We start from the raw sequence: 24,973 nt of genomic DNA, 5'->3' as shown, positions 1-24,973 counted from the left end.
CGCACAGGAACGCATCCAGATGGGTTTTGAATGACTCCAGAGAAGGAGACCCCACAACCTCTCTTGGCAGCCTGTTCCAGTGTTCTGTTACCTTTACAGTGAAGAAGTTTTTTTCTAGTATTTATGCCGAACCTCCTATGTTCCAGCTTGCACCTACTGTCCTATCATCGGATGTCACCGAGAAGGGCCTAGCTCCATCCTCCTGATACTCACCCTTTATATATTTATAAATATTAATGAGGTCACCTCTCAGTCTCCTCCAAGCTAAAGAGACCCAGCTTCCTCAGGCTTTCCTCGTAAGGAAGATGCTCCACTCCCTTCATCATATTTGTGGCTCTGCGCTCTACTCTCTCAAGCAGTTCCCTTCCCTTCTTCAACTGGGGGGCCCAGAACTGGACACAATATTTCAGATGCAGTGTCACCAGAGTAGAGGGGGAAGAGAACCTCTCTCGACCTACTATCCACAGCCCTTCTAATACACCTCAGGATGCCACTGTTCTTCTTGGCCACAAGGGCACAGTGCTGGCTCATGGCCCTCCTGCTGTCCACCCAGGTCCCTTTCCCCTACACTGCTCTCCAACAGATCAGTCCCCAAACTATAGTGGTGCCTGAGGTTGTTCTTGCCCAGATGCAAGATTCTACACTTGCCCTTGTTCTATTTCATTGAATTTCTCCCAACCCAACTCTCCAGCCTGTCTAGATCTTGCTGGCTGGCAGCACAGCCGTGGTCAGCACTTGGTCTTGTTGAATTTCATCCTATTGGCCTCAGCTCAGCAGCCAGCCTGTCCAGGTCCCTCTGTAGGGCCTTCCTACCGCCAGGCAGATTGACGCTTCCTGCCAACATGGTGTCATCTGCAAACTTACTCAGGGTACATTCGTTGCCCTCATCCAGATCATCAATAAAGATATTAAACAGGGCCAGCTCCAACACCAACCCTTTTTTTTTGTGTGTTTTTTTTTTTTTTTTCCCCATAAAGAAATTTCCGCCCTAAAGACTTTTCTTCCTCAACAGGCAAAGGGATCATACATGTTTCCTAGCAAGTCTCTGAGGTTCACAGTTTGATGGCAGAAATGTGAACACAGGGTTGGGGAAGAAAAACATCCCTGCTAACATATGAGCCTTTTATTTTTTTCTGGCTACCTTGGAAGACCCAGTCCTCCAGCCTTGCTTGTCCCAAAGTTCAGGGGAAAATGGAGGGCTCAGTCTCAGGTACTGCCTGAGAAAAGGACTGGAGCCTGTGTACAAGGAAAGCATCAACTATCAGCATCATTCTGTGTGTACATAAGAAAATATGTTCACAGTTTAGAAAACATCTTTATAACAGCAACGTGCTTGTATTCCTCAAGGCAGAAGATGTATCAAAGAACCCCTGAGTCATGCCCTGCTATTACTAAGCGAAGTTCAGATTAGATAGTTTGGATTACTAAGGGTTCTTCATGTCTCCAACATGTAGGATCAGCACCTCCTAGATCTGAGCTTGGGCAAGGACTTCAGTATCTCAGGAAGGAATTTCAGAATTCCCATAGGACATAGCACACAAATTCGAAAGGGACAGAAGGGACACAGGAGCACAACTCACTTTCAGAGCAGCTATTTGCCTAAGCTATGAAAACAGAAGCACTCTCGCTCACAGCTGCATTGGCCATGTCAGGCTAGGACAGTTCATAGCATTTTTGAGACCATCAGTGTCGGGAATTTCTTTGCTGCTGTCCTGTTTGTTGACAAAGCAGGGGAACAAAGTCCTTAGGCACACTGAGCCTTGTTATAACAGAAAACAGTTGCCTTTCTCAACTACTCTTCTTTTTATGAGCGTGGATTCATTTCTAGCTTTTCACCACCTATTCTTGTACTAGTATTTTACTTTTGTTCCATACACATCTTTTTCCTTTTGCTCTGCAGCCTTACCTCTGCCTGCTCTCAGCATGTCCCTGCAGTTCATGCTTCTATTATTTATTTCTCCTACTATCTTGTCTACAACTCTGTTGGTTTTTGCCAGGCTGAACATTTCAATTCAGCCTGAGACCATCCTGGTCACTCTAGATCCTTCTACCCTAACTGGCTTTGGTTTCATTTCTTATTTCTGTACACACAAGGCAAGAACTCTCCACCCTGTTCCTACTGGAGCCACATCCTTCCTCATCCCTGTTTTCAGTGGCACTAGCACAGCACCCACCACAATCTTAACATCCCCATTTGGAGCAACAAGAGGCATTAATTTAATGATTTTGCAAACTCTTTTTTCTTCTTTTTCTTCTTCTTCTTTTTTTTCTTCTCTTTTGTCCCAGTAGCATGCTTCTGACCCCCTCCTTGCAAAATTGCATGCCACCAGGTTGTGCATGTTGCAAGGGATGGGAGACAAAAAACGGCAAATTCCTGTGCCTCACCCGCTTCTTTTATAGAGTAAAATAATAATTTTGTCCATTTTCTCTCAAACTGAACCCGAATGGCAGTGAACCTCTACAAATGCCTTAGCCACTGGCCATGTTGATTGTTCTAGTGGGAACACACACTGGTTACGGGAAATTTATGGAGCAGAGTACAAGTTTTCTTCAGGTGTATATGGACATTTATTTCCCCCTTTCCCTCTGGCATGAGAGCAGTTTTCTGGCCAGCTCAGTGTCATGCTGGCTCCAGACTCCATCTAAAAGGCATTTTCAACATTTCACAGTTCATTTTCTTGCAGTCGATGATCTCTTATCCCCCAAAATCCAGTCAGATACATTTAATGAAACAAAACAGGTAAACTTTCCCCAATCCTGCACACGAAAGCATGATTCAGGTCATCAGAAGAAGTCATCTTGTGCTTTAGCCATGACACAGCAGGACCACGGAGGTGCCCTTGGGGCTGGCACGTAGAACACGGGACCAGGGTGCAGAGAGGGTTGTGTTTGCTCTGTACGTTCCTGGAACAGCTCTCCATTTCACAACCTGGAGATAGGAGCAGGCTGTGGCATGGAGCAGAGGGTCACCTGCTGGAACAGCTTCACACAAAGCCCGAGTGACCAAGGGGCAGAGGAAGCTGGGCTGGCAAAGCAGGGAAAAGCCCAGAGCAAAGGAGGGAACAGGAAGAGGGCTTGCTGCTGAAATGCCTGTCACTCCCATCTGCCCCAGTTCCTCTCTGTCCCTCCCAGCTGGCCGGTGGGATCTGGCACTCAGCTGCTGGCTCTCGGCAGGGTGTTCTGCTCCAGCTTCCAGCCCATGGATGTGTGAACATGGGGCTGCCTGGTGCGCTCCAGCCCTCACCCAGGTTCCCCTGGGGCAGAAACCAGCCCACCTGCACTGGAGCCAAGAGTGTGGGGGTCCTCCTCCTGATGGTGTGCCTTTGGGGTGAGTGATGCTTTGCTTCTGACCACAGGGATCCCATATGCAACGCGTGCTCCTCCAGTGGGAGTGGAGAGGGAGCGGGGATCCAGGGTTTCTTGGAGTACAGCGCAGGCTGGTCAAGGGTCCTGGGATTCATTTCTTGAGGGGACAGCTCACTGAGTCTTTCCAGGACATAAAGGGAGCTGATCAACATGAAGGAGACCATTTTTTGTCATGTTCTGACAGTGATAGAAGAAGAGGGAATGGCTTTAAACTAATTGAGGGGAGATTCAGGTGAGGCGTTAGGAGGAAATAGGACAGATAGCATTGGCACGGGCTGCCCAGAGTACCTGTGACTGTCCCATCCCTGGGGGCGTTGAAGGTTGGATGGGTGTGATATGTGATGTGGTGGGGGGCAAGCAGCCCATGGCAGAGGTGTTGGGACTACATGGGCTTTAATGGCTCCTCCAAACCAACGCATACTGTGATGCTATGACTGTATGACTGCATGATCCCATGTTTCCATGGTTCTATTATTTGGGGCAAGAAGGAAGATCTTGTGATGGTTTTGGAGTCAGCAGAGTTGTCTTTATGTGAGGCTAGTCCTACAGACTGAACTCCCATAGCCGTGTATCATCTCCCTACCTCTTCACACGTGATTTTGCCAGAGAATTAGAGACTTGAGACTTAGCAGTGTTACAAGAGCAGAGGGAAATATGCCCAGTTTTCATCCTGAATCTGTCCCACAGACACTTGTGGTGGGTCTTCTATCCTGCCAAACCTTGGTTTATTCAGGGCTGAATGCAACCAATTACTGGTATAGCAGAATAGAGGAGGCTCAGGTGAACTCAACTCCTATATATGGGGTGGGATGGGCAAGAACAATGTCCCCGTGCAAGTTTTGTTATGAGATAGCTTAAGAAGGGGCCCAGGGCTTTGTTCAAGTTGCCACAACTTGGAGCAGAAGTGGGTTATTTTGATCTGGGCACCATTTAACTGCTTTTTCAGCACTCCCCTCTTCTTCAGATCATGTTTGGAGGAAATGAAACTAGGACTGTACTTTCTCTGCCAGTACAGGCAACTAGGCATGAAGGAGTCATCTGGGCTGGGACTGCCTAGGGTAGTCATGGCATCTCATTCTCTGCCCAAGGCAATGCAAGAAAGATACCAAGCAATACACTACCTCTGCAAAGTCTCGACTGTGAGGCTGATTTGTTATTGCTTATGAGAAGGTAATTTTTAGTAAAAACGAGGAAAGAGCACAGTGCCCATGTGCCTGGGGAGTGGAGAGCATGCAGTCTGGGAAGGGAGTGCCTGCAGCGCATCCATTTCAGACTCATCATCAAGGTTACTTCTAGCCGTGTCTTTGCCAAGACATTTTCTTGCTCCCTGCCCTTATAAATAAGAGAGCTGAGCTACTCCAGCCTGCACGCAGAAGGACGGTTTGTCCTTTTCAGGAAGCCTACGGCTGCCTACTTCCAGCTTGTGTCTGAGAATGATGCAGGGATTTGATTTCTCCACTGCTTCTTCCTCCTTCTGGCCTCTGTGACCTCCCATGTGTTATATCTGACCCTCTGCCTACTGATTTGGGGAAATACTTGCACTTTCCCAACCAGAATTGTTTGGTCTTCCCTGAGGGTTCAGCTCAGGCATGCGACAGAAAACCAGCAGATAAAAGCAAACAGCAGAGTGACATGCCCCTGCAGGAGGCAAATCCCATTTTAGGTGGACAGTGTTTCCCCTTGCTCTGTGCTGGTAAAAGAAGGATAAAAGGAGGGTGAGGTGTTTAGCTGCTCAGATTTCAGCAGTTTTGGAGGACGGGGTACCTGGCTGAGGGAACACGCAGACACCAGGTCCCAACACAGCTTGCGACTCAGCTCTGGGAACAGCAAAACTGTGCTGGAGCTGAGCACAGACTGGTGCCCGAGTTCTTTGGAAATCATTATCCATGGTCAAAAATCTCTTTCCAGAATGCAATCGCATTCCTCTTCAGCATTTATTTTTATGCTGACCGTTAGGCTCTCAGCATTAGTCACTTCCAGTTAGCTTATTGCTCCACTTTGTTACTGCTCGTGCTAAGCATGCATAAGGAACTAGAGGCAATGTGTTGCTGCAGGTCTTGCAGAGTGAGGAAACCTTCCCATGAATAAGAATTTTTCCACTTCTCCAAACTCTGTGTGTAGCTGTTATACAACAATTTATCTATTGCATGAGCAAGAAGAGAATTCTTGGGGTGTGGGATCCATATTGACGCTAAGAGGAGGAAATTCAGGCATTTAGACACACAGATGGCACTCAGCAGCTTACAAACACTCAGGGCTGTTAGTGTTGCCTCAGGGAGCCCAGGGCATGTACAGTAATACAATCACTGATTGTAGTAATAGATTATCCTGAGTTGGAAGGAACTTACTTCTCACTCAGTACTGGTCAGGCTAAGATTTAAACCACATATTGGAGATTGCAATCAATACCTGTGCTCCCTCAGCTCAGGCCTGTGATCACTGCTCCTGGCAGCCTGTTCCAAGCCCTGCTCTCTCTAGTGCAGAACCTTTTCCTAAACAACCTGCCTGATTCTCCCCCACGTATTTCCAATGCCTTCCCTTGGGTTCTGCTGATATCACTAAAATTATCCGCACCTGTCCCTCATGAGAAATCTGCTGGCCACCATGTTTCCCCTCAGTATTCTCTGGGCTGAACAAACCAAACAGCTTCAGCTGCTCCTCATACATGCTTCTAGCAAGAGAGCATCTACAACCTCTCTTGGCAATCTGTTGCAGTGTCTCACTACCCTCACAGTAAAGAATTTCTTCCTAATATCTAGTCTAAATCACCTCTCAACGCTTCTCTTGATGCAGCCCAGGATATGGTTGGCTTTCTGGGCTGCAAGACCACATTGATGGTTCATGCTGATACTTTCAACAACTGACAGCACCAAATCCTTCTCCTTAGGGTTACTCTCAAGCCATTCTCCACTCAACCTGTACCTGTGCTTGGGATTACCCCAAACCAGGGGTAGGATGGGACTCAGCTTCCTATAAACAGATACACAGGGCCATCTCAGGTTTCCTTGGCCATGTAGAATCAGAATATTCTGAGTTGGAAGGGACCTGCAAGGACCTGAATTCTAGTTCTATACAGGACAACCGAAGTTAAATCATATATCTAAGAGTGTTGTCCAAGCTCTTCTTGAATACTGACAAGATTGGAGCCGTGACCACTTCCCTCGGGCTACCAAGAGGTCTTTCTTCAGACTCCTCTAAGCTGAAGATAAGCGTAGTACGGTCAGCAGTTTCTCTGAAACCTCTCCTCTGACCAACACCAGGGGGCAGAGGCATCTCAAATAAGTGGGCAGCTGAGCCCCATCCACCCTAGGATGACACCTCCAGACCTCTTTTTCCTCTTGGTTCTGCAGGTTCAGTGTCTCCAGAGTCGGAGGAACTCCGCCTGGTCAGTGACCATGGCCGCTGTGCTGGGCGAGTGGAGGTGCTCCACAATGGGATATGGGGGACGGTGTGTGGTGACAACTGGGATGCCCATGATGGCCAGGTTGTGTGCCGGCAGCTAAGCTGTGGAACATTGCTGTCGGTCTCACGAGGGGCTCGGCACGGAGAAGGAACAGGACCGATCTGGTTGGATGATGTCAACTGCACAGGGACAGAAGCTGCCCTTTCCGAATGCCAGGCCAGGCCGTGGGGACATCACAATTGTGTCCACATGGAGGATGCCAGCGTGGAGTGCTCAGGTAGACACAACCAGCTTGTTGTACGGGACCTCCATGCCATGCCTGTTCCCCTTCCTGCTGTACCTCATTGAACACAAGTGGCCCACAACCATTCCTCTTGTGTTGTCTACAGAATCCCACATCTCCAAGATCGGTCGGCTCCAGCTGCTCGATGGTCCCAGCCGCTGCGCGGGAAGAGTGGAGGTGCTCCATGACCAAAGATGGGGCACCATCTGTGATGATGGCTGGGATCTGGCTGATGCTAATGTGGTGTGCCGGCAACTGGGCTGCGGAACAGCAGTGCTGGCCACTAAAGCGGCTCACTATGGGAGAGGCCAAGACACCATCTGGTTGGATGAGGTGAACTGCACTGGTACGGAGGAATCCATCTTTGACTGCGAGGCAAGTGCATGGGGAGTCAACAACTGCTACCATGGAGAGGATGCTGGAGTGCTATGTTCAGGTAACTCTCACTCAGATCTCAAGGTTAAATGACAGCATACAGAATATTTCAGTGTTTTGTAAGGGATCTTGTAAATGCTCAACAGCACTGAGTGTGTTCTTCTCAGGGTGCTCATTACAGTGTCCCTTTTTGGTGCTGCATGCAGGCAAGTTACCATGGAAAGTCTTCTACCTCTGCTGCCTCTCACTCTTGCTGAGCTGCAAGACAAGTGAGCTGTCTGGGATTTCCCAGATTCAAATGGACATCTGCAGTCACATACATGGATTACCAAGTACCTACACACATTTGTCTTGGGGACAACTAACCTATACCATGCAAAGCTTTCTGCAGGTGTTCATAGAATTTTAGAATGGTTTGGGCTGGAAAGGACGTTCCAACATCATCTTGTCCAACATCTCTGTCATGGGAGAATTTTCAGGTTGTTTGAAGTCCTGTCTAGCCTAACTTTGAACACTTTCAGTGACGGTGTAGCCACATCATCACTGGGCATCCTGTTCCTCTGTCGCACCTTCCTCACAGTGAAGAATTTCTTACTTACATCTAATCAAAGTCTGCCCTGTTTTGGTTTAAAGCTGTTACCCCTTTTCCTCTCACAGCAAGCCCTGGTAAATGGTATTATTTCCTCTTTCTTACAAGCCATCCTTAAATATTGAATGCCCATGTTCTGTCTCAACCATCTTCTGTGCATAAAAGGTTTTAGAGAAGTTTTTGATGCAAGCCCACCGGGCACAGAGGATGCACAACTCCATCAAACAGGAGCAGTCATATCTCTCTCTCCTTTCATTTACAGATTCAGGGGTTTCTATTTCAATGGAGCTTCGCCTGGTCAACGGTTCAACTCGCTGCAATGGCAGGGTTGAGGTCTTTCACAACGACACCTGGGCAGCTTTGTGTGACGACGGCTGGGGGATGTCTGAGGCTCAAGTGGTGTGTAGGCAGCTGGGCTGTGGTGAAGCACTGTTGGCTCCTGTTGGGTCTCATTTTGGCCAAGGATCTGGACAGATGTGGCCAGGCACCATAAACTGCACAGGCTCAGAAAGTGCCCTCTTTACATGCAAGACAAGACAATGGAGCAACAGCACATGTCATCTTCGGACATCAGCTGGTGTGGTGTGTTCAGGTAACCCCCGTGAAAGTGACATGGGAGGAATGATGCTTGGTTCATCACCTTCATTCTCTGCCTCTGCAGCAGATAATATGCCGCCTGTGGCTTCCTTATTGTTGAGGGACACCTGCAGGTTGTAGATACTTTTGCTGTTCCCCTTGGCATGGTTGCAATGGGAAGTTTCAGGTTCCATACTCTTGCCCCTCTGCCAGAAGGTGCTGGGATCCACTGGTCTCAAGCATCCTTTTCATGGTTATGAAATGAGCCTAATGTCATAAGCCTGATGTCATTAAATGAAATGATCAGCTCCAGTGGCATGATAATCTTGCCATGCTGTGAAACCACTTGTGGATTGCAGGGTGCCAACTCTTCTCCCCTTTTTGCTCTTTCGTTTAATGCAGAGGGTGACCAGATCCGGCTGGTGAATTACAGGAGCCGCTGTGCCGGCAGGGTCGAGATCTTACACAACAAGCAGTGGGGAACTGTGTGTGACAAAAACTGGGATTTGCTGGATGCCAATGTGGTGTGCAGGCAGCTGGGCTGTGGGAGAGCGCTGTCAGCCACTGGACAGGCTCAGTTTGGCCAAGGGTCCGGAATCGTGTGGCTGGATGGGGTGAATTGCACAGGGTTTGAGTACTCACTATCTGCCTGCTTGGCCAAGCCATGGGGAATCACTAATTGTGACCACTGGGCAGATGCTGGCGTGGTATGCTCAGGTGAGTGCTGCTCCTCTTGCATTTCACTTCTGAAGGAAGTCAGGGGGCTTGCTAGAAGGTGTGAGTACAGCTGGTCCATGCCTCATGCAAAGCTGAGCTGGGACCTGGCTTCGGCATCAGTAGTCAGCGTGGTCACCCTAAACTTGTCCTGTAGCTGGTGAATGAAGAGGGTCCCTTCCTCCCACACCAAAGTGTTTATTTAGGAAGACAGGAGAAATTCCAGCAGGCAGCCTTCCCCATGAACTTTTGAGGCTGACCATGTCCAACAACAGGAAGAATAACACCGAGAGGGAAAGTCTGGTGCAAATAAACTCTCCAGTGAGCTTTTCATGGTGGGAGTGGGGATTGACAACTTGCGTAGTGCAAGCTGTGGGAGCAGTATTGTGTTGCAGAGAGAAGCCCTCCTACTCTCCCCTCCTCCTTGCCTTTTAGTGACTGGAAGAGGAGCCAGAAGCTTAAGTGTAAGCAGATAAGCACGGAAGGAATTCTGTAGAAGGGATTTATAGAAGGAAATTTCCAGCATTTATAACACTCTTGGATATTTGCAGACTCGATCATCCCAGAGCCTGCTCATCTCCGACTGGTGAATGGCTCACATCACTGTGCTGGCCAAGTTGAAGTGTTTCACGAGGAGATGTGGGGAGCTGTGTGTGATCACGGCTGGGATAAAAAAGATGCTGAGGTTGTGTGCCGGCAGCTGGGCTGCGGGACAGCGCTGTCAGCCTCAGGTGAAGCACACTTGGATGCTGGATCTCTGCGCGTGTGGTTGGACAATGTGAGCTGCGAGGGAACAGAACTATCTCTTACGAAATGCAGAGCGAGCCCATGGGGAAAGAGCAGCTGCAGCCGTGGAAAGCATGCTAGTGTTGTGTGCTCAGGTGGGTTTCAGTGCATAGGACTGGGTTGGGATATACTAGCTGCTCCGATACGGTCAGGCCCTCTTCCACCATCCCACTGGATGGAAGATGGCTACTGTTGGAAGTAGATAATCTTCAAGGTCTCTTTCAACTCAAGCCGTTCTCTGATTCTATGATTCTGTGATTTCTACGATCCATCCAACTTTCTGCTGGAGCAAATACTCTCAGGTCCTTCAATGAGTGTCTCCACAGTGCTGTGGATTCAGAGGCAATGTAACCACAACATTCTGTGAAGCACTGCCAATGAAAATGAACATTCCTCGTCTTTCTTCACAGAAACTGAATGGATGTGCAGCGTTTGACCGAGTTGCTTCTCTGCTTGCAGGCTCGGTTGTTTCCAGTTTTGCCCCAGTTCGACTGGTGGACGGCCCAGGTCGCTGTGCTGGGAGACTGGAAGTGTTTCACAAAGAGCAATGGGGAACGGTGTGTGATGACAGCTGGGAGTTCACAGATGCTGCAGTGGTGTGCCGGCAGCTGGACTGTGGGGCAGTAATATCAACTCCACCGAGGGCTTACTTTGGGCAAGGACAGGGACCCATGTGGCTGGATGACGTCAACTGCACAGGGACAGAAGCTGCCCTCTCTGAATGCAAGTTCAAGGGATGGGGTATCCACAACTGTTATCATCATGAAGTTGTCAGTGTGGTGTGCTCAGGTAAACATTGCCCATCACACAGCAGCAAGCATTCCTGAGGCTTGAATTGGTGATTCCATGTGGTTATAAGGGCCTGTGATTCAAGAACAATTTGCAGCCAGTATGGAGACCTTTGAAATCAATCCCTCATCATTCACCTTTGGATGGAGGACAGCACCTATATTCAGATAAAGCACAAGAAAATCAAATGGCTATAGCCCATCTGTACTGGCATCTCCACAATGAGATCTCTGGCATGCTTTTGACTGATGTTATTTAGCACAAATCCTGGCAGCTTCTCATCAGTCAAATAACCTAAACTATGTTGAATTTTAGTCCAATCAAGCCACCTCTAAACAAGACTTGGGCATCAACTCCTCTCTTTTTTTTTTTTTTTTTTTTTTTCCAGCTAATTGGTATCATATCTAAAAGTCTTCCCTATCTCTCACTGTTAGTGCATCCTTGACCCTCAAAGCTGTTCAGCCTCTTGTGCAAATGCATTTCTGGTAGCTCAAGGTTTCACAGAACAGAAGGTGTCCTCTTACATGTTTATTCTTTCTGATGTTGCAGGATCAGGCATTTCTGACCTAGCAGATCTCCGCCTTGTGAATGGCTTTGATAAATGCTCTGGAAGGCTTGAAGTTTTTCATGACCAGCGCTGGGGAACTGTTTGTGCTGATGGCTGGGACCTTGCTGAAGCTTATGTGGTTTGCAGGCAGCTGGGCTGTGGGGCAGCACGCTCTGCCTCAAGCTTTTCCAGATTTGGGGAAGGACCTTATCTGACCTGGGTTGATGCCGTGGAGTGCATAGGGATGGAGCGAGCCCTCTTTGAATGCAAAGTCAAGCTTTGGGGAGCCCACAGCTGCAAGTCCAAGGGATATGCAAGTGTCGTGTGCTCTGAGGCTGTAGGTCAGTGTTGGTGAGTCAGGTATCAGCCCTCTCCTTAGGAGGTCATGCTGCTTGTAAATTCACCATTCAACTCTTCCTTACCTTGTCTGAAGCACTGCTTGTTTCTACAGACTCACCAGGGAGCGCAAAATGTTTTCCTTTTAGGGGGATTACAGAAGGCAAATCCCAAACCTGGGATCCCCAGAAATCTCAAACCTGTAAGACGCAGGCTTTCTTCAAGGGGCCATCATGAAATCATAGAATAGTTCAGGTTGGAAAAGATCTCCAAGGTTATCAGGTCCAAGCGTTAGCCTAGCACTTCCAAGTCTACCACTAAACTCTGTTCTTGAGCTTTGCATCTACTCCATCTTTTAAATACCTCCAGGGATGGAGACTCAACTCCTTCCCTGGGCAGCATGTTACAGTGCTTCACAACCCTTTCAGTAGAGAAATTTTTTCTAATATCCAAACTCAATCTTCGTTGGTACAACTTAAAGTTATTTCCTCTTGTCCTGTCACTTGTTGCCTGGGAGAAAACACAAGGAGTCCTGATGCTGCAGGCCTGTAAGTCCAGGCAGCTACTCTGCTTGTATTTTTCCAGTCACTGTTCCTCAGCCATGCAACTATACATTCCTGGGAAGTCCCTTCTCTTTGCCATACTATTCCTTGCACCTTCAGTAATTAACGTCTTTCTCCTCTTCTCCCAAGCAGCACGCTCACTCTTGGCATAAATGAAACAGGGAAAGGGTGCATGTATTGCGGGCAGGCAGAGGGCTGCTTTTGTGCAATACCTTTATCTGAGTGATTGGTGGCTCTCTGCATCGATCAGCTGTGTTTTCCTTTGCACTACCTGCTGCAGTTCACCTTGGGTAAAGATATGGCCTCGTCTGGCAAACTGGGACAGAAACTGTCCTCTTTGAGCACCATGTGAGGCGCGCAGGAAACATCTGTGCTTCTATCAGGGTTGCACCCTCAGTAATATCCAGCCTTTCTTATTGGCAGACTCAGAAACAGGAGAGGGGAAGCATGAAAAAAAACATGTGCCAGCTTGCACCTTGTGCATGGATCCTCCATAAAGGATAGTGGAGAATTAGCTGGAGCTACCAGTGAAGCAGACACTTCATGTGGCATAAGCAGATTGTTTCACTACAGTCCTCACCCATCTGCTGTGATTGACACTGACATCTCAGCATGCATGCTGAGGAGAAGATGAATTCTTTTCATGCTGCTAAGGCTGTGCGTGCTGCTGGTGCATAAGGTGCTGTGGATGTAGCACTCCCAAGCATCTCAGCACCTGTGTATTTACAGTCTAAAGACTCCAGATTTGATCTTTTCCCATAAAGCATGACTTCAGTTTCAAATACGTGGCAAGGACTTGGCCAGTATGTAGGGCATGGGCAAAACACTCTTGATCCAAAGATTGTTCATGCATGCATGTGTGGCATTAGCAAAAGTACAATGCAAGAATACTTGCAAGATCGCAGGATGGAGAGATCCACAATGTTACTGGCAACCGGACAGGCAGGAATTCCTGGCCAGGATCTATTCTCACACTGATTATATTTTCAGATGTAGATCTGCGGAGCCCAGAAGCCATACGGCTGGCGAATGGCCCACACCGCTGCTCTGGACGGGTGGAGGTGTTTCACAGTCAGCAGTGGGGGACCGTGTGCCATGATGGCTGGGATCTGAATGATGCCAATGTGGTGTGCCGGCAGCTGGACTGTGGAACGGCGGTGTCAGCTCTGAGGATGTCTTCATTTGGGCGAGGGTCTGGCCCCATCTGGCTAGAAGGGGTGAGATGTTTTGGGACAGAAGCTACCCTCACTGAATGCCCAGTCAAGCCTAAAGGACTCCATAGTTGCAGCCATTTGGAAGATGCTGGTGTTGTGTGCTCAGGTAATCATCACTGAGTGCTTTCTTTGCAGATGGATCAAGCCCCGTCCTGTAAGCTGAGGGTTGGGAACAGGATGAGGGCAAGCTGGCCTATAGTTCTCGTGTCCAGGACTTCTCAGACTGGTGGAAACTGTGTTAAAAAAGAAAGCTACTGGACACATAGACAAATGTGGAGAATGGGACATGAGCAGCAGGAAAAAGCAGCACCTTAAGACACACCTTAGTGTCTGAAGATGTCCAGGGGTGTTCAATTTTTTCCTGGGGAAAAGCACCTGCAGTCTTCCTGGAGTGGTAGCAGGAGAGTAAAACAATGCTTCGTTGGTTGGCAGCAGATGCACCAGCTCCCCACCCTGGGTTAAGAACACACAGAATGACTTCCAGTGCTGCTAAATGCCAGGTCATGAGGATAAATATGGAAAGATGCACTGGGATATGCCAGGATGATATGATACACACTTGTAGCTATCTAATACTTGTCTTGGGAGAGAAACCTCAATGGATAGATCAGTGTGGTGGTCAGCAGTCAGGAAAGCACAAACAACAAATAGAAAAATGTCTTTTGCCATTTCCTCTAGTCCAAGAAGTAGACAACCATCAAGTAAACCTAGATCATGCAGCTTACTGCAGCAACACCACCTAGACAGACTACAGGGATGTTCATCCTTCTCCAGCTCATTAGATTTTATGCTATATGAGCATAACCTTTATAATGCCTATTCCCGCGTGTTTTTCAGGCTCAGGAACTTCCAATATTTCCACACTTCGGCTGGTGGATGGTTTGAGTGAGTGTGCTGGGAGGGTAGAGGTGTTTTACAACAATGAGTGGGGGACAGTCTGCGATGACAACTGGGACATGAATGATGCGGCGGTGGTGTGTCGGCAGCTGGGATGTGGGACTGCACTGTCAGCCCCGGGATCGGCTCGATTTGGGTGGGGGCACAGCCGCATCTGGCTGGATGAAGTACGCTGCACAGGGGAGGAAAATGATATCTCACAGTGCGCAGCTAAGACCTGGGGTGTCCACAACTGCCATCATGGAGAAGATGCTGGTGTGGTGTGCTCAGGTGAGACTTGGGGTTGTCAGGGGGCAGGGCTTATAAGAAGGACTGAGAAAGACATTTTACCAGGGCTTGTAGTGATGGGACGAAGGGCAATGGTTCTAAACTAAAAGAGAGTAGATTTAGGTGGGATGAAAGGAAGGAATTTTGTTATGTTGAGGGTGGTGAGACACAGGAACAAGTTGTCCAGTGAAGTTGTGGATGCCCCATCATTAGAAACGTCCAGTTTGGTTGGATTCAGCTTTGAGCAAATTGCTCCAGAGAAAGATGTCCCTGCATGGGACTAGACGATGTTTACGGGTCTTCTCTAAGCCAAAACAATCTTATGGCTCTCTCCAGAGGGAATGTGTTGCATGGGGCAGACTTAGGCATGCTCCTTTTGCAGACCTCTCCCATTTGCATCTCCTGCTCTTGAAACCCCCATGCAGCATCTCTCAGCCAAATTTCACACCTGGCAAAATCTGGGGTTTACTCCTGTGATTAATCAGCAGTGCCTAGCCATGGAAAATCCTTTTGTCTTTAATGTTCTAGTGCAGGTGCTACCCTGCTGTTTATGTGGGATGCATGCAGATGAGATGGGATGGGACTGAAGGAGGTTTTCTGCAATCATGCCTGCATGAATTTCCTTGGGGTGTCTGCAAATGCAGGAAACTTGAGCTCAGCTGATGTACGGCTGGTGAATGGTCCCAGCCGCTGCGCCGGGAGAGTGGAGGTCCTGCACAACGGGCAGTGGGGGACAGTGTGCGATGATGGCTGGGACCTGAACGACGCCAAGGTGGTCTGCAGGCAGTTGGGCTGCGGAACAGTGCTGTCGGCCCCGGGCAGGGCTTACTTTGGGCAAGGCACTGGGTACATCTGGTTGGATGACGTGAGCTGCACTGGGATCGAGGATGCACTCCCTCATTGCCAAGCCCGTCTATGGGGACAGAATAACTGCAACCACAGAGAAGATGCTGGTGTGGTCTGCTTAGGTAAGTCCTGCAACACATGGCATTACAGGGGTCAGCACTGTGTTCAAGGATCTTGGAGTTCATAGAAGGCTCTGCACTCCTGGAGGCAATGCAAGGGCTCTCTTGCTCCACTGCCAGGATTCACAGGACTGCTCCCTACAGGGGCAGGACCTGCTCTGGATTTGAGCCAGCAGTGTGTGCTTGTAGCTCAGAAAGGCAGTTGTATCCTGGGCTGCATATCAAGAAATGTGGTCAGCAGGGCGAGGGAAGGGATTGTCCCCCGCTACTATGCTCCTGTGAGACCACCTACAGTGCTGCATCCAGGTCTGGAGTCGCCAGCACAAGAAGTACATGGACCTGAGAGAGTCTAGAGAAGATCACAAGGATGCTCAGAGGGCTGGTGTCTAGCCTACAACAAAAGGCTGACAGAATTGAGGCTGTTCAGCTTGGAAGGCTCCATGGCAACTGCACTGCAGCCTGTTAATACATAAAGGAGGCTCAGAAGACAGACAAACTTTTTTTTTTCTTTTCTTTTCTTTTCTTCTTTTTTTTTTTTTCCCCAGGGACTGCAGTGGCAGGACAAGTAGCAATGGATTTAAACTAAGAGGGGAGATTTAGATGGGATATAAGGAAGACATTTTTCATGATGGGAGTGGTAAGGCACTGGAACAGGTTGCTCAGAGAAGCTGTGGATGCCCTATCCCTGGAAGTGTTTAAAGTCAGTTTGGATAGGGCTTTGAGCAACTTCCTCTAGTGAGACATGTTCCTGTTTATGGCAAGGATGTTGGACTACATGATATTTGAGGGTCCTTCCAACCCCAAACATTCAGTGATTCTATGATTCCATAATTCTATGACTATGAATCATGATCCTACAATTCTTAGGATTCTACAATTCTTATGGTTCTATGATTCTTATGGTTTTATGATTCTTGTGGTTCTTCGGTTCTTACGGTTTTATGATTCTTATGGTTTTATGATTCTTATGGTTCTTCGGGTCTTACGGTTTTATGATTCTTATGGTTTTGTGATTTTATGATTCTTATGGTTTTATGATTCTTGTGGTTCTACGATTCTTGTGGTTTTGTGATTCTATGATTCTCATGGTTCTACAGTTCTTATGGTTCTATGATTCTGTGATTCTTATGGTTCTATGATACTATGATCCCATAATTCTGCAGTTCTAATATCCAATGATCATCACTATGCCCAACGTCATGACTAACTCCAAACCTGGGTTGTAATTAACTCCAAGCCCAACATCTTTGCCCCTAAAGGATGAATTCATCTTAAAGGATGGGACCTATGATTCCAGCTGAGCAAGACAGGATGCAGCCCAGAAATAGCTGCCTGGACTGTCCTACTGCTGTGTACATCCATGGAGTGAACTGCACACCAAGTTCAGTTTTCCCTACTCAGGGAAAAAGACAAAGCTGGGAATCATGGAGGTAGGGACAGGCATGAATTTCTCCAAGGGCTTATCCCAGGTTGTGTTTTCAGTGACAGACACCTCAAAAACCAACTCCCTGCGGCTAGTGAGTGGCCCCAACCGCTGCGCTGGCAGAATAGAGGTGCTGCATGATGGACAGTGGGGCACGGTGTGCGATGATGGCTGGAACCTCCAAGCTGCCACTGTGGTGTGTCGACAGCTGAACTGTGGCAGGGCTGAGTCAGCCCCCAGCGGTGCTCGCTTTGGTCAAGGCACTGGGCATATCTGGCTGGATGATGTGAACTGTGCTGGGACCGAGGATGCCCTTCACCAGTGCCGAGCCCGTCCATGGGGAATGAATAACTGCAACCACAGAGAAGATGCTGGCGTGGTTTGCTCAGGTCAGTTGAGTTCTGCAAAACAGGGCACCACTGGGGTCAAGTTGGTGACGGGTTCTGTCCTGCATCTTACTGCCTTCATGGTGATGCTGCAGCAGGCCAGTCCTATATCTGTGTATTTTTGAGGGGTTGAGAGAGGATTGCAGGATTTTCCTAGAGGGTTTATCACCCCTATCACATTTTCAGACTCACGATTAGAGATTACAGCCAAAGTGCGGCTGGTGAATGGTCCACATCGCTGTGCCGGGAGGTTGGAGGTGTTTCAGAACGAGAGATGGGGGACCGTGTGTGGCAACGGCTGGGACATGAATGACGCCATAGTGGTGTGCCGGCAGCTGGGCTGTGGCATTGCTCTCTCGGCTCCTGTCCAGGCTCACTTTGGCCAAGGGTCAGATCCCATCTGGATGAACAGAGTGTCCTGCATCGGGACAGAAAGTTCCATTTCAGAATGCTTGTCGTCTCCATGGGGAATCCAACTGTGCACCCACATGGATGATGCCGGCGTGGAATGCTCAGGTGAGCTATGGATGCCACACTGTTGGAGACAGGTTGATACGCAACATACCTAGGGAGGACTAGAGTAGGATGGTGCAAGAAAAGTACAGTGACAGTTCTTTTTTCCATTGTGATACCCATAACAATGTAAATAATGTAAAGAGAGAGTCTTAGAGTGAATTCCCTCTCTAAGTTGTCCCTGCACAACCTAAAAGGCAGCAGGATCTCAAAGGGCACTGAATCACAGAATCACACATAACGGTTGAGGTTGGAAGAGACCTCTGGAAGTTACGTGGTCCGACCGGACCACTCAGGTAGGTCCACTAAGAGTAGGTTGCCCATATTCTGGAGGCTTTTCATGGAATCATAGAATCACAGAACTGCTTGAGTTGGAAGGGATGTTGGACCATCCAGTTCCAGCCCTCTACCATGGGTAGGGTTGCCACCCACTAATCAGGTTGCCCAGGACCCTGTACAACCTGGCCTTGAACTCCTCAAGGGATGGAGTATCCACAAACACTCTGGGCAACCTGTTCCAGAGCTCAGCCACCTGAATGGTTCCAAAGGATCATCCTTTAAACATGAAGGTGTCTGCATACTACAAACAGGTGGGCACCTCACTCCTGCAGATGCTGAGGCAGATGGCGGTCAAGCTCTCCCTTGGATGTTTTTCCCCACCTAGTATTGATGCATGGTCTCCCCACCACATTTTGTCAGATGACACATCAACTCTTCGCCTGGTGAATGGCCCTCATCGCTGTTCTGGTAGAGTCGAGGTGTTTCACAACCAGCAGTGGGGAACTGTTTGTGATGATGGCTGGGACATGAATGATGCCATGGTGGTGTGCAGACAGTTGGGCTGTGGGGAAGCGCTGTCAGCCACAACACAAGCTTCCTTTGGACGAGGGGTGGATCCCATCTGGCTGGACAGAGTTGCTTGCACTGGGAGAGAAAATGCTCTTGTACAGTGCAGGGCCAGACCCTGGGGAGTCAACGTCTGCACACATGAAGAAGATGCTGGTGTTGTGTGCTCAGGTGATGCTTATACTCACAGATATGGGGCTCCTGAATAGCATGGGTTGGATTTCCCTTACCCAAAAGCCATGCGCTCATGACCTTCTGGTGAAGAACCTTTTCCTAGCACCCAAGCTGACCCTCCCCCTGATGCAGCTCCATGCCATTCCCTCAGGTCCTGTCACTGTCACCAGAGAGCAGAGATCAGCGTCTGCCCCTGCTCTTCTTTCATGAGGAAGCTGCAGGCAGCCATGAGGCCTCTCCTCAGTCTACTCTTGGCTTAACAAACCAAGGGAACTCATATGTTTTGCCCTCTAGACCTTTCACCTGTTTTCTTCCCCACCTTGGCACACATTTATTAATTTTATACTTGTTCTAACTTCAGTTTTTGTGGCTAAATGTGTAGGAGGTTGATATCCTTTTGTGCTTTGCACTGCACTGAGACTGGGACCTGCAGGACCCTAGAGGAAGAGTAAGGCACCATGAAAGAAATTTATTTCCATCCCTACAGGGTATTGAGTCAAAAAGCTGAAGATAGGCATTGGTGCATGTCACTGCAAACATCCCTTCTGCCAAGGCCAGGCATCTGCCCTAAGTTTACGCTCTGGTTACTATCCACCATGACCTTGCCCTTGCTACTTCCAGAAAGTTTCCCTGGATAGCTGTTCCACTAAACACTGCATTACTCACCTCTGCTTCTAGACAAAAATATCACAGCGGAGGCAGCAGAGATCCGCCTAGTGAATGGCCCCAGCCGCTGTGCTGGGAGAGTGGAGGTGCTGCATGATGGACAGTGGGGCACGGTGTGCGATGATGGCTGGAACCTCCAGGCTGCCACTGTGGTGTGTCGACAGCTGAACTGCGGCAGGGCTGAGTCAGCCCCCAGAGGTGCTCGCTTTGGTCAAGGCACTGGGCATATCTGGCTGGATGATGTGAACTGTGCTGGGACCGAGGATGCCCTTCATCAGTGCCAAGCCCGTCCATGGGGAATGAATAACTGCAACCACAGAGAAGATGCTGGCGTGGTTTGCTCAGGTCAGTTGAGTTCTGCAAAACAGGGCAATCTCTTCTTGGCTGGATTAATCTCCAGTCCAGCCCAGGCCACCGTGCAAAGCAGGCATTGAACCCCGTGCCAGGCTGAGGAAGCCAAGATGTTCAGTTCATAACCAACAAATAGAAATCACAGATGGCACCAAGTGAATCTAGCATTGGTCTGGCCATTCATCTCAACTCAGCTCCCTGGAGGGTCTGACTCCCTCTACTAACCACTGGCACTTTTGTCTGCTTCACATAATTGCATGGAGATGATACCAACACTGTAGGGTCTGAAGCTGGAACTGAACCCTACTTCCATAGCCAGGTGAGATGAATTCCTCAGAAAGGGTTGAGAGGTTGAACCTTGTCTTATTTTGAGCTGAGACAGAGCTGGTTTTCTTCATAGTGTCTGCTACAGTGCTGTTTTTTGAGGGAGAAATACTGATAACACACAGTCATTTCTAGTTGTTGCTGAGAAGTTCTGTACGGAGTCAAGGATGTTTTAGTTTCCTTAGCTTCTTGTACACTCCTACCAATGAAGAGCTGGAGGGGCACAAGGAGCTGGGAGAGGGTAGAACCAGGACAGCTGACCTCAACTGGCCAAAGGGATAATCCATACTGTATGGAATCATTCAGAAGGAAAGTGTGAAAAAGGTGGGAGTTCATCAGGCTTCCTTCCATTGCTCCGGGACTGACTGGGCATCAGTTGGTGGGTGGTGGGCAATTGCTTGTGCAGTACTTGTTACATACAAATATATTTATCAAGGCCAATATCCTTTTTTTTTTTTTTTTTCTTCCCCCCCTCTACTTTCTGTCTTTGTAAATAGTTCTTACCTCAACCCACATGTTCTACTTTGCTTTTTCCCCAATTCTCTCCCTCATCTCACTGAGAAGGGGAGGGGGAGTGAGCATGTCTGGTGCTTAGCTAAACCACAACACACCTCCATCCAGTCAGGGGGAACCTTAGCAACTCTTAGTACTTTCTTTTTTTTTTTTATTTTCAGCGATGCAAAGTGACAGATACCTCATTTTCTCTTCAACAGAAAACCACACGTCTCCCCTTGCAGAAGACTCCAACACCACGGAAGAAATGCAGATCCGGTTGGTGAATGGCCCGAATCGCTGTGCTGGCAGAGTGGAGGTGTTTCACAACAGGCAGTGGGGAACAGTGTGTGATGACAGCTGGAATTTAAGGAGCGCTAAGGTGGTTTGCCGGCAGCTGGGCTGTGGGACAGCGGCGTCAGCTCCAGGCAAGGCTCACTTCGGAAGAGGGTCTGATCCCATCTGGCTGGACGATGTGGAGTGCAGTGGCACTGAAGCCAGCCTCTCCCAGTGCAGACTGAATAACTGGGGAAACCATAACTGCAACCACGAGGAAGATGCGGCAGTGGTGTGCTCAGGTGATCACGGGGATGATGCTGGAAGCATGCTCAGGAACACAGAGGTTCTGCCAAGTTTTCCTTGCACTGGGGTGCAGTCAGCTCTGACTTGATCCCACAGCTCCACATTATGTGCAGATGCGTAAGACGATAGGGATGCTTTTGCAAGGGGAAATTCATGCATGGTAAAGATGCAATGAGCACATAGGCAGCATACTGCATCCCTGTCCATACCTGCTGGAGTGCATGGGCATGCAAAGCACATGTATCTTGCACATGCCTTAGTCTCTCAGTCCTCCTGCTGCGTAAGGAGCCCACATCACACCCTCTGCTCTTCCCTACAGGCACCAACCCCTTGCAGCTGCGGCTGCAGGACAGCTCAAGCCCCTGTGCAGGTCGTGTGGAGGTTCGGTACAATGCCACCTGGTACAGCATCTGCGACAAAAGCTGGAGCTCGTTGGAGGCAGAGGTGGTTTGCAAGCAGCTGGGCTGCGGACCAGCACAGCCTAAAAGTGCAGGAACCCAGGTCAGCCAGGATCACAACTACATCTTTCTGGAGGGGCTGCAATGCCGCGGTGGCGAGTCACTCCTCCTGGAGTGCCAGCAGAACAAGGTTGGCCCAGGGCTGTGCCAGCACCGCGTGGCAGCCAGTGTGGTATGCACGGAGCCAAGAGGTGAGTGCATAAAGCGTAAAGCGGAGGGGGGGAGGGGGGAGAAGCCCAAAGGGTGGATGCTGCCCTTTGACTTCAAAAGGAGAGCTATAAAGGTCGTGGCACATGCTTGTCAGAGCAAGCTTTCCCTTGGTGGATACTGTTTGTCTTCTACAATGAATCCAAATATCACTGGTTGGAACATCAGAGATGCTTTTCTGATCTTAGAAGAAGCCGGTTTGTCCAGCTTCCTCTTGCAGCTCAGATTTCTCAGCCCTCAAGGACTCTCTGTGCTCCCTGACAGCTTTTCTGAAATAGGTTAGAGAAGGAATGATGGATGGGGTCAGAAGTATGCCTTTCTTTTCTATGTATAGTCTTGGATTCCATATAATGAAGACGACAACACCAGTGAGGCGATGACGGTCTTGTAAGGTATCAGCACAGCAGGACTGAGGAATGTGAAAGCTTTCTCAAAGCCTACTGCCTATCAGATACTCAGGGAGATGATTTTAGGTGGGGTACAAACCAAAGGGCTTAGTGCAGTGCTGCAGGCACCACAGCATCACAGGCAGCACAAACTGGATCAGAAAGGGATTAGTTGTGGGTTAATACAAAATCTAAGGAAAGCCTTTCTCGGTCACTGAAATGCTGAGGTATGAGGCTGTTTGGTGCCAGATTTTCTCCCATCTCTGTTGCTGGCTGGAAGTGGGATCCTGACCTGGGTTCTCCCTACAGGCTCTCCATCGTCCTGCTCTGCACTGGTAGCGCTGCTCATCCTGATGGTGATGGTGAGCGGGGTCCTGCTGTGGCTCTACCTTAAGAGCAGGTGCACTGGAACAGGCCAAGCTGCAGGTGGGTTTTCTCACCTTAGTTCAAGGTCCCTATCCCTGTACATCAATCTGCTGCTGCAGCACAAAGGGGTTAAGGCTAGGGGTTTCAGTGGTTGCCAAACCAACAACAGCTGTATGTTCTTACCTTTATCTGCTCTGCAGACCTTAGATGTCCCAGGGAGCGAGGTGCCTCTGCAATGCCCTTCCAGACTGCAGGAGCCATCTACCATCCAGCTGAAGGACAACTCCATAAGGATGCTGACACAGAGACAACTGAGCTCATCAGAGAAGATGCTCTCTTGTGATGCTGGCGCAATCCCTTCTGCAGAAGCAGCACTATCAGCCCACGCTGTGGGGTCATCAGCCAAGCTCATTCCTCTTTTCCTCCTGCATCTCATTCTTCAGAGCAAATGCTTTTTCCCTTAAGCTCCTGCAGAACATGCTTTCGAGGAGACTGCAAAGCACAGCTTATGGACTGGACATTTATAAAACAGTCTGTACCAATGATTTATACTCAGGAGCCCCAAAACAGCTATCCAGTCTTCTGAAGGTTATTTGATCCAGGTCAATTTCAGAGGTTTCTGATGCCATATACCAGACAGTAGGACAGCCTGGTAGCCGTGCAGCCTGACATCACGTTGAGCAGAGTAGCAGGGAAGCTGAAACAGGACTAAAACTGCTAACAAATTAAAGGAGAAGCGTGTCCCCAATCCTTCCAGCTGTGGTGAGCATTAATGCTGTGAGATGTAATGCTCTGTGCTCCTCTGCAGGGAAGCCAGCCAGGGCTGCCTGGTGCCTCCTGCACTGGGTGGCTTCCCTCAACCTAGCAAATGTAGGCAAGCCCCCATTTCTTGTCTATACCAGGCACAAGATTGTATTCTTGGCTGAGCTAACAGTATTGCCAGCAGGTCAAGAAGCAATTCCTCCCCTCTATTTAGCACTGGTGGGAGTGCAACTGTAATGCTGGATCCAGTTCTGGATCCGCCAATACAAGAAAGACATGGACACACCGGAGAGAGTCTAAGGGCATTCAAAAAGGAAGATGTACGAACACATCCAGGTGTGTATCTGCAAAGGTGCTTTCACAGACACAGAGTGCCCAATGCGAAAAAAATTCAGCTCCAGAAGACATTTAGGAAGACCAAGGATAACATCTCAAACACAACAGATAAGTACTTCCAAGCAATGGTCTATTGACTGTGAGTTGTTTAGAGCACTGCCTCAGGTGTTTCAGATAGACAGCACAAACACTCTGAACTACGGCAGAGAGCCATCTGTGAGATCCTCAGTGATTACTGCACCTCATGGAATGTAAAATGGGGTCAGTTTACCAAGGGTGACTGGGTACAGAGAGGGAGACGGCATGGCAACATTCTGCCTCTTCCAGTCTTGCCAGCTCAAAGCAGTATGGGTAGGTTATGCCTGAACATGTCCAGTCCTATCTCCTAACTTTGGAGGGGCTGGTTTCTTTCCAGTGCCCATCAGTGCTAATCTGTGTATCAGCTATTTTCATTATTTACAATAGATTACAAAACATATACAAAATAAATCCCTCTTGCCTTACTGCCTTCATTACTTAGCCATACGATAAAGATCTGGAGCAGAATGCAGACAGCAGCCAGCTACACAGACATGCTATGGGTGCTGCATCTGCAAATACATTGACTCATTAAGGGACTGAGATACATTAATCAACTGCATCTAGAGGAGGATAGTTCATGGACAAACTGTCCTTCTTAAATCAAAGTCTTGACATTAGGAGCAATAATAAAAAAATAAACCCCATGCAAACCCTCTGACTCTGGCTTCTCACTCCAGGTAATCTGTCCTCTAGATCTCACATGAAAGCAAACATGAGGTCTTCCCCTGAGTGTCCTGCAGGATGTCCAGGTGGCAGAAGACCAGAAATAATCTCCTTCAGCAGTGAGGCCAGTCATTTCCCTGCTAACTACTGAACTGTTAGTCATATTGTCATCACCAGGTGATACATGAATGCAGCATGTGAGAAAAACTAATTCAGAAACAGGTGTCTGATAATAGCCATTCCGGAGATTAAAAGAAAAAAAATCTTTCTGAGCTCCCTTGAGAGCA

General features: G+C 48.8%; 1 protein-coding gene across 1 annotated transcript in view; it reads left to right on the top strand.

The window, feature by feature from the left end:
- LOC100550420 (scavenger receptor cysteine-rich domain-containing protein DMBT1-like) overlaps positions 1 to 24,681 on the top strand; it is a 51,160-nt gene extending 26,479 nt beyond the window's left edge. The window contains exons 16-34 of the mRNA XM_085214679.1: positions 3,015 to 3,328; positions 6,717 to 7,046; positions 7,159 to 7,488; positions 8,279 to 8,608; positions 8,995 to 9,309; positions 9,858 to 10,187; positions 10,552 to 10,881; positions 11,431 to 11,769; positions 13,318 to 13,647; positions 14,379 to 14,708; positions 15,350 to 15,673; positions 17,153 to 17,482; positions 17,666 to 17,995; positions 18,692 to 19,009; positions 19,691 to 20,023; positions 21,067 to 21,423; positions 21,747 to 22,076; positions 22,788 to 22,904; positions 23,045 to 24,681. Coding sequence (XP_085070805.1) covers positions 3,015 to 3,328; positions 6,717 to 7,046; positions 7,159 to 7,488; positions 8,279 to 8,608; positions 8,995 to 9,309; positions 9,858 to 10,187; positions 10,552 to 10,881; positions 11,431 to 11,769; positions 13,318 to 13,647; positions 14,379 to 14,708; positions 15,350 to 15,673; positions 17,153 to 17,482; positions 17,666 to 17,995; positions 18,692 to 19,009; positions 19,691 to 20,023; positions 21,067 to 21,423; positions 21,747 to 22,076; positions 22,788 to 22,904; positions 23,045 to 23,187 — 5,860 coding nt within the window. The 3' untranslated portion in view covers positions 23,188 to 24,681. The remainder of the gene's footprint in view (positions 1 to 3,014; positions 3,329 to 6,716; positions 7,047 to 7,158; positions 7,489 to 8,278; positions 8,609 to 8,994; positions 9,310 to 9,857; positions 10,188 to 10,551; positions 10,882 to 11,430; positions 11,770 to 13,317; positions 13,648 to 14,378; positions 14,709 to 15,349; positions 15,674 to 17,152; positions 17,483 to 17,665; positions 17,996 to 18,691; positions 19,010 to 19,690; positions 20,024 to 21,066; positions 21,424 to 21,746; positions 22,077 to 22,787; positions 22,905 to 23,044) is intronic.
- The last annotated feature ends 292 nt before the right edge of the window (positions 24,682 to 24,973 follow it).

The sequence above is a fragment of the Meleagris gallopavo genome, chromosome 33, assembly GCF_905368555.1.
Source record: "Meleagris gallopavo chromosome 33, MGAL_WU_HG_1.1, whole genome shotgun sequence".
Taxonomy (NCBI): domain Eukaryota; kingdom Metazoa; phylum Chordata; class Aves; order Galliformes; family Phasianidae; genus Meleagris; species Meleagris gallopavo.
Note: the sequence above shows the minus strand (reverse complement) of the source record. Positions and strands in the feature narration are given on the sequence as shown.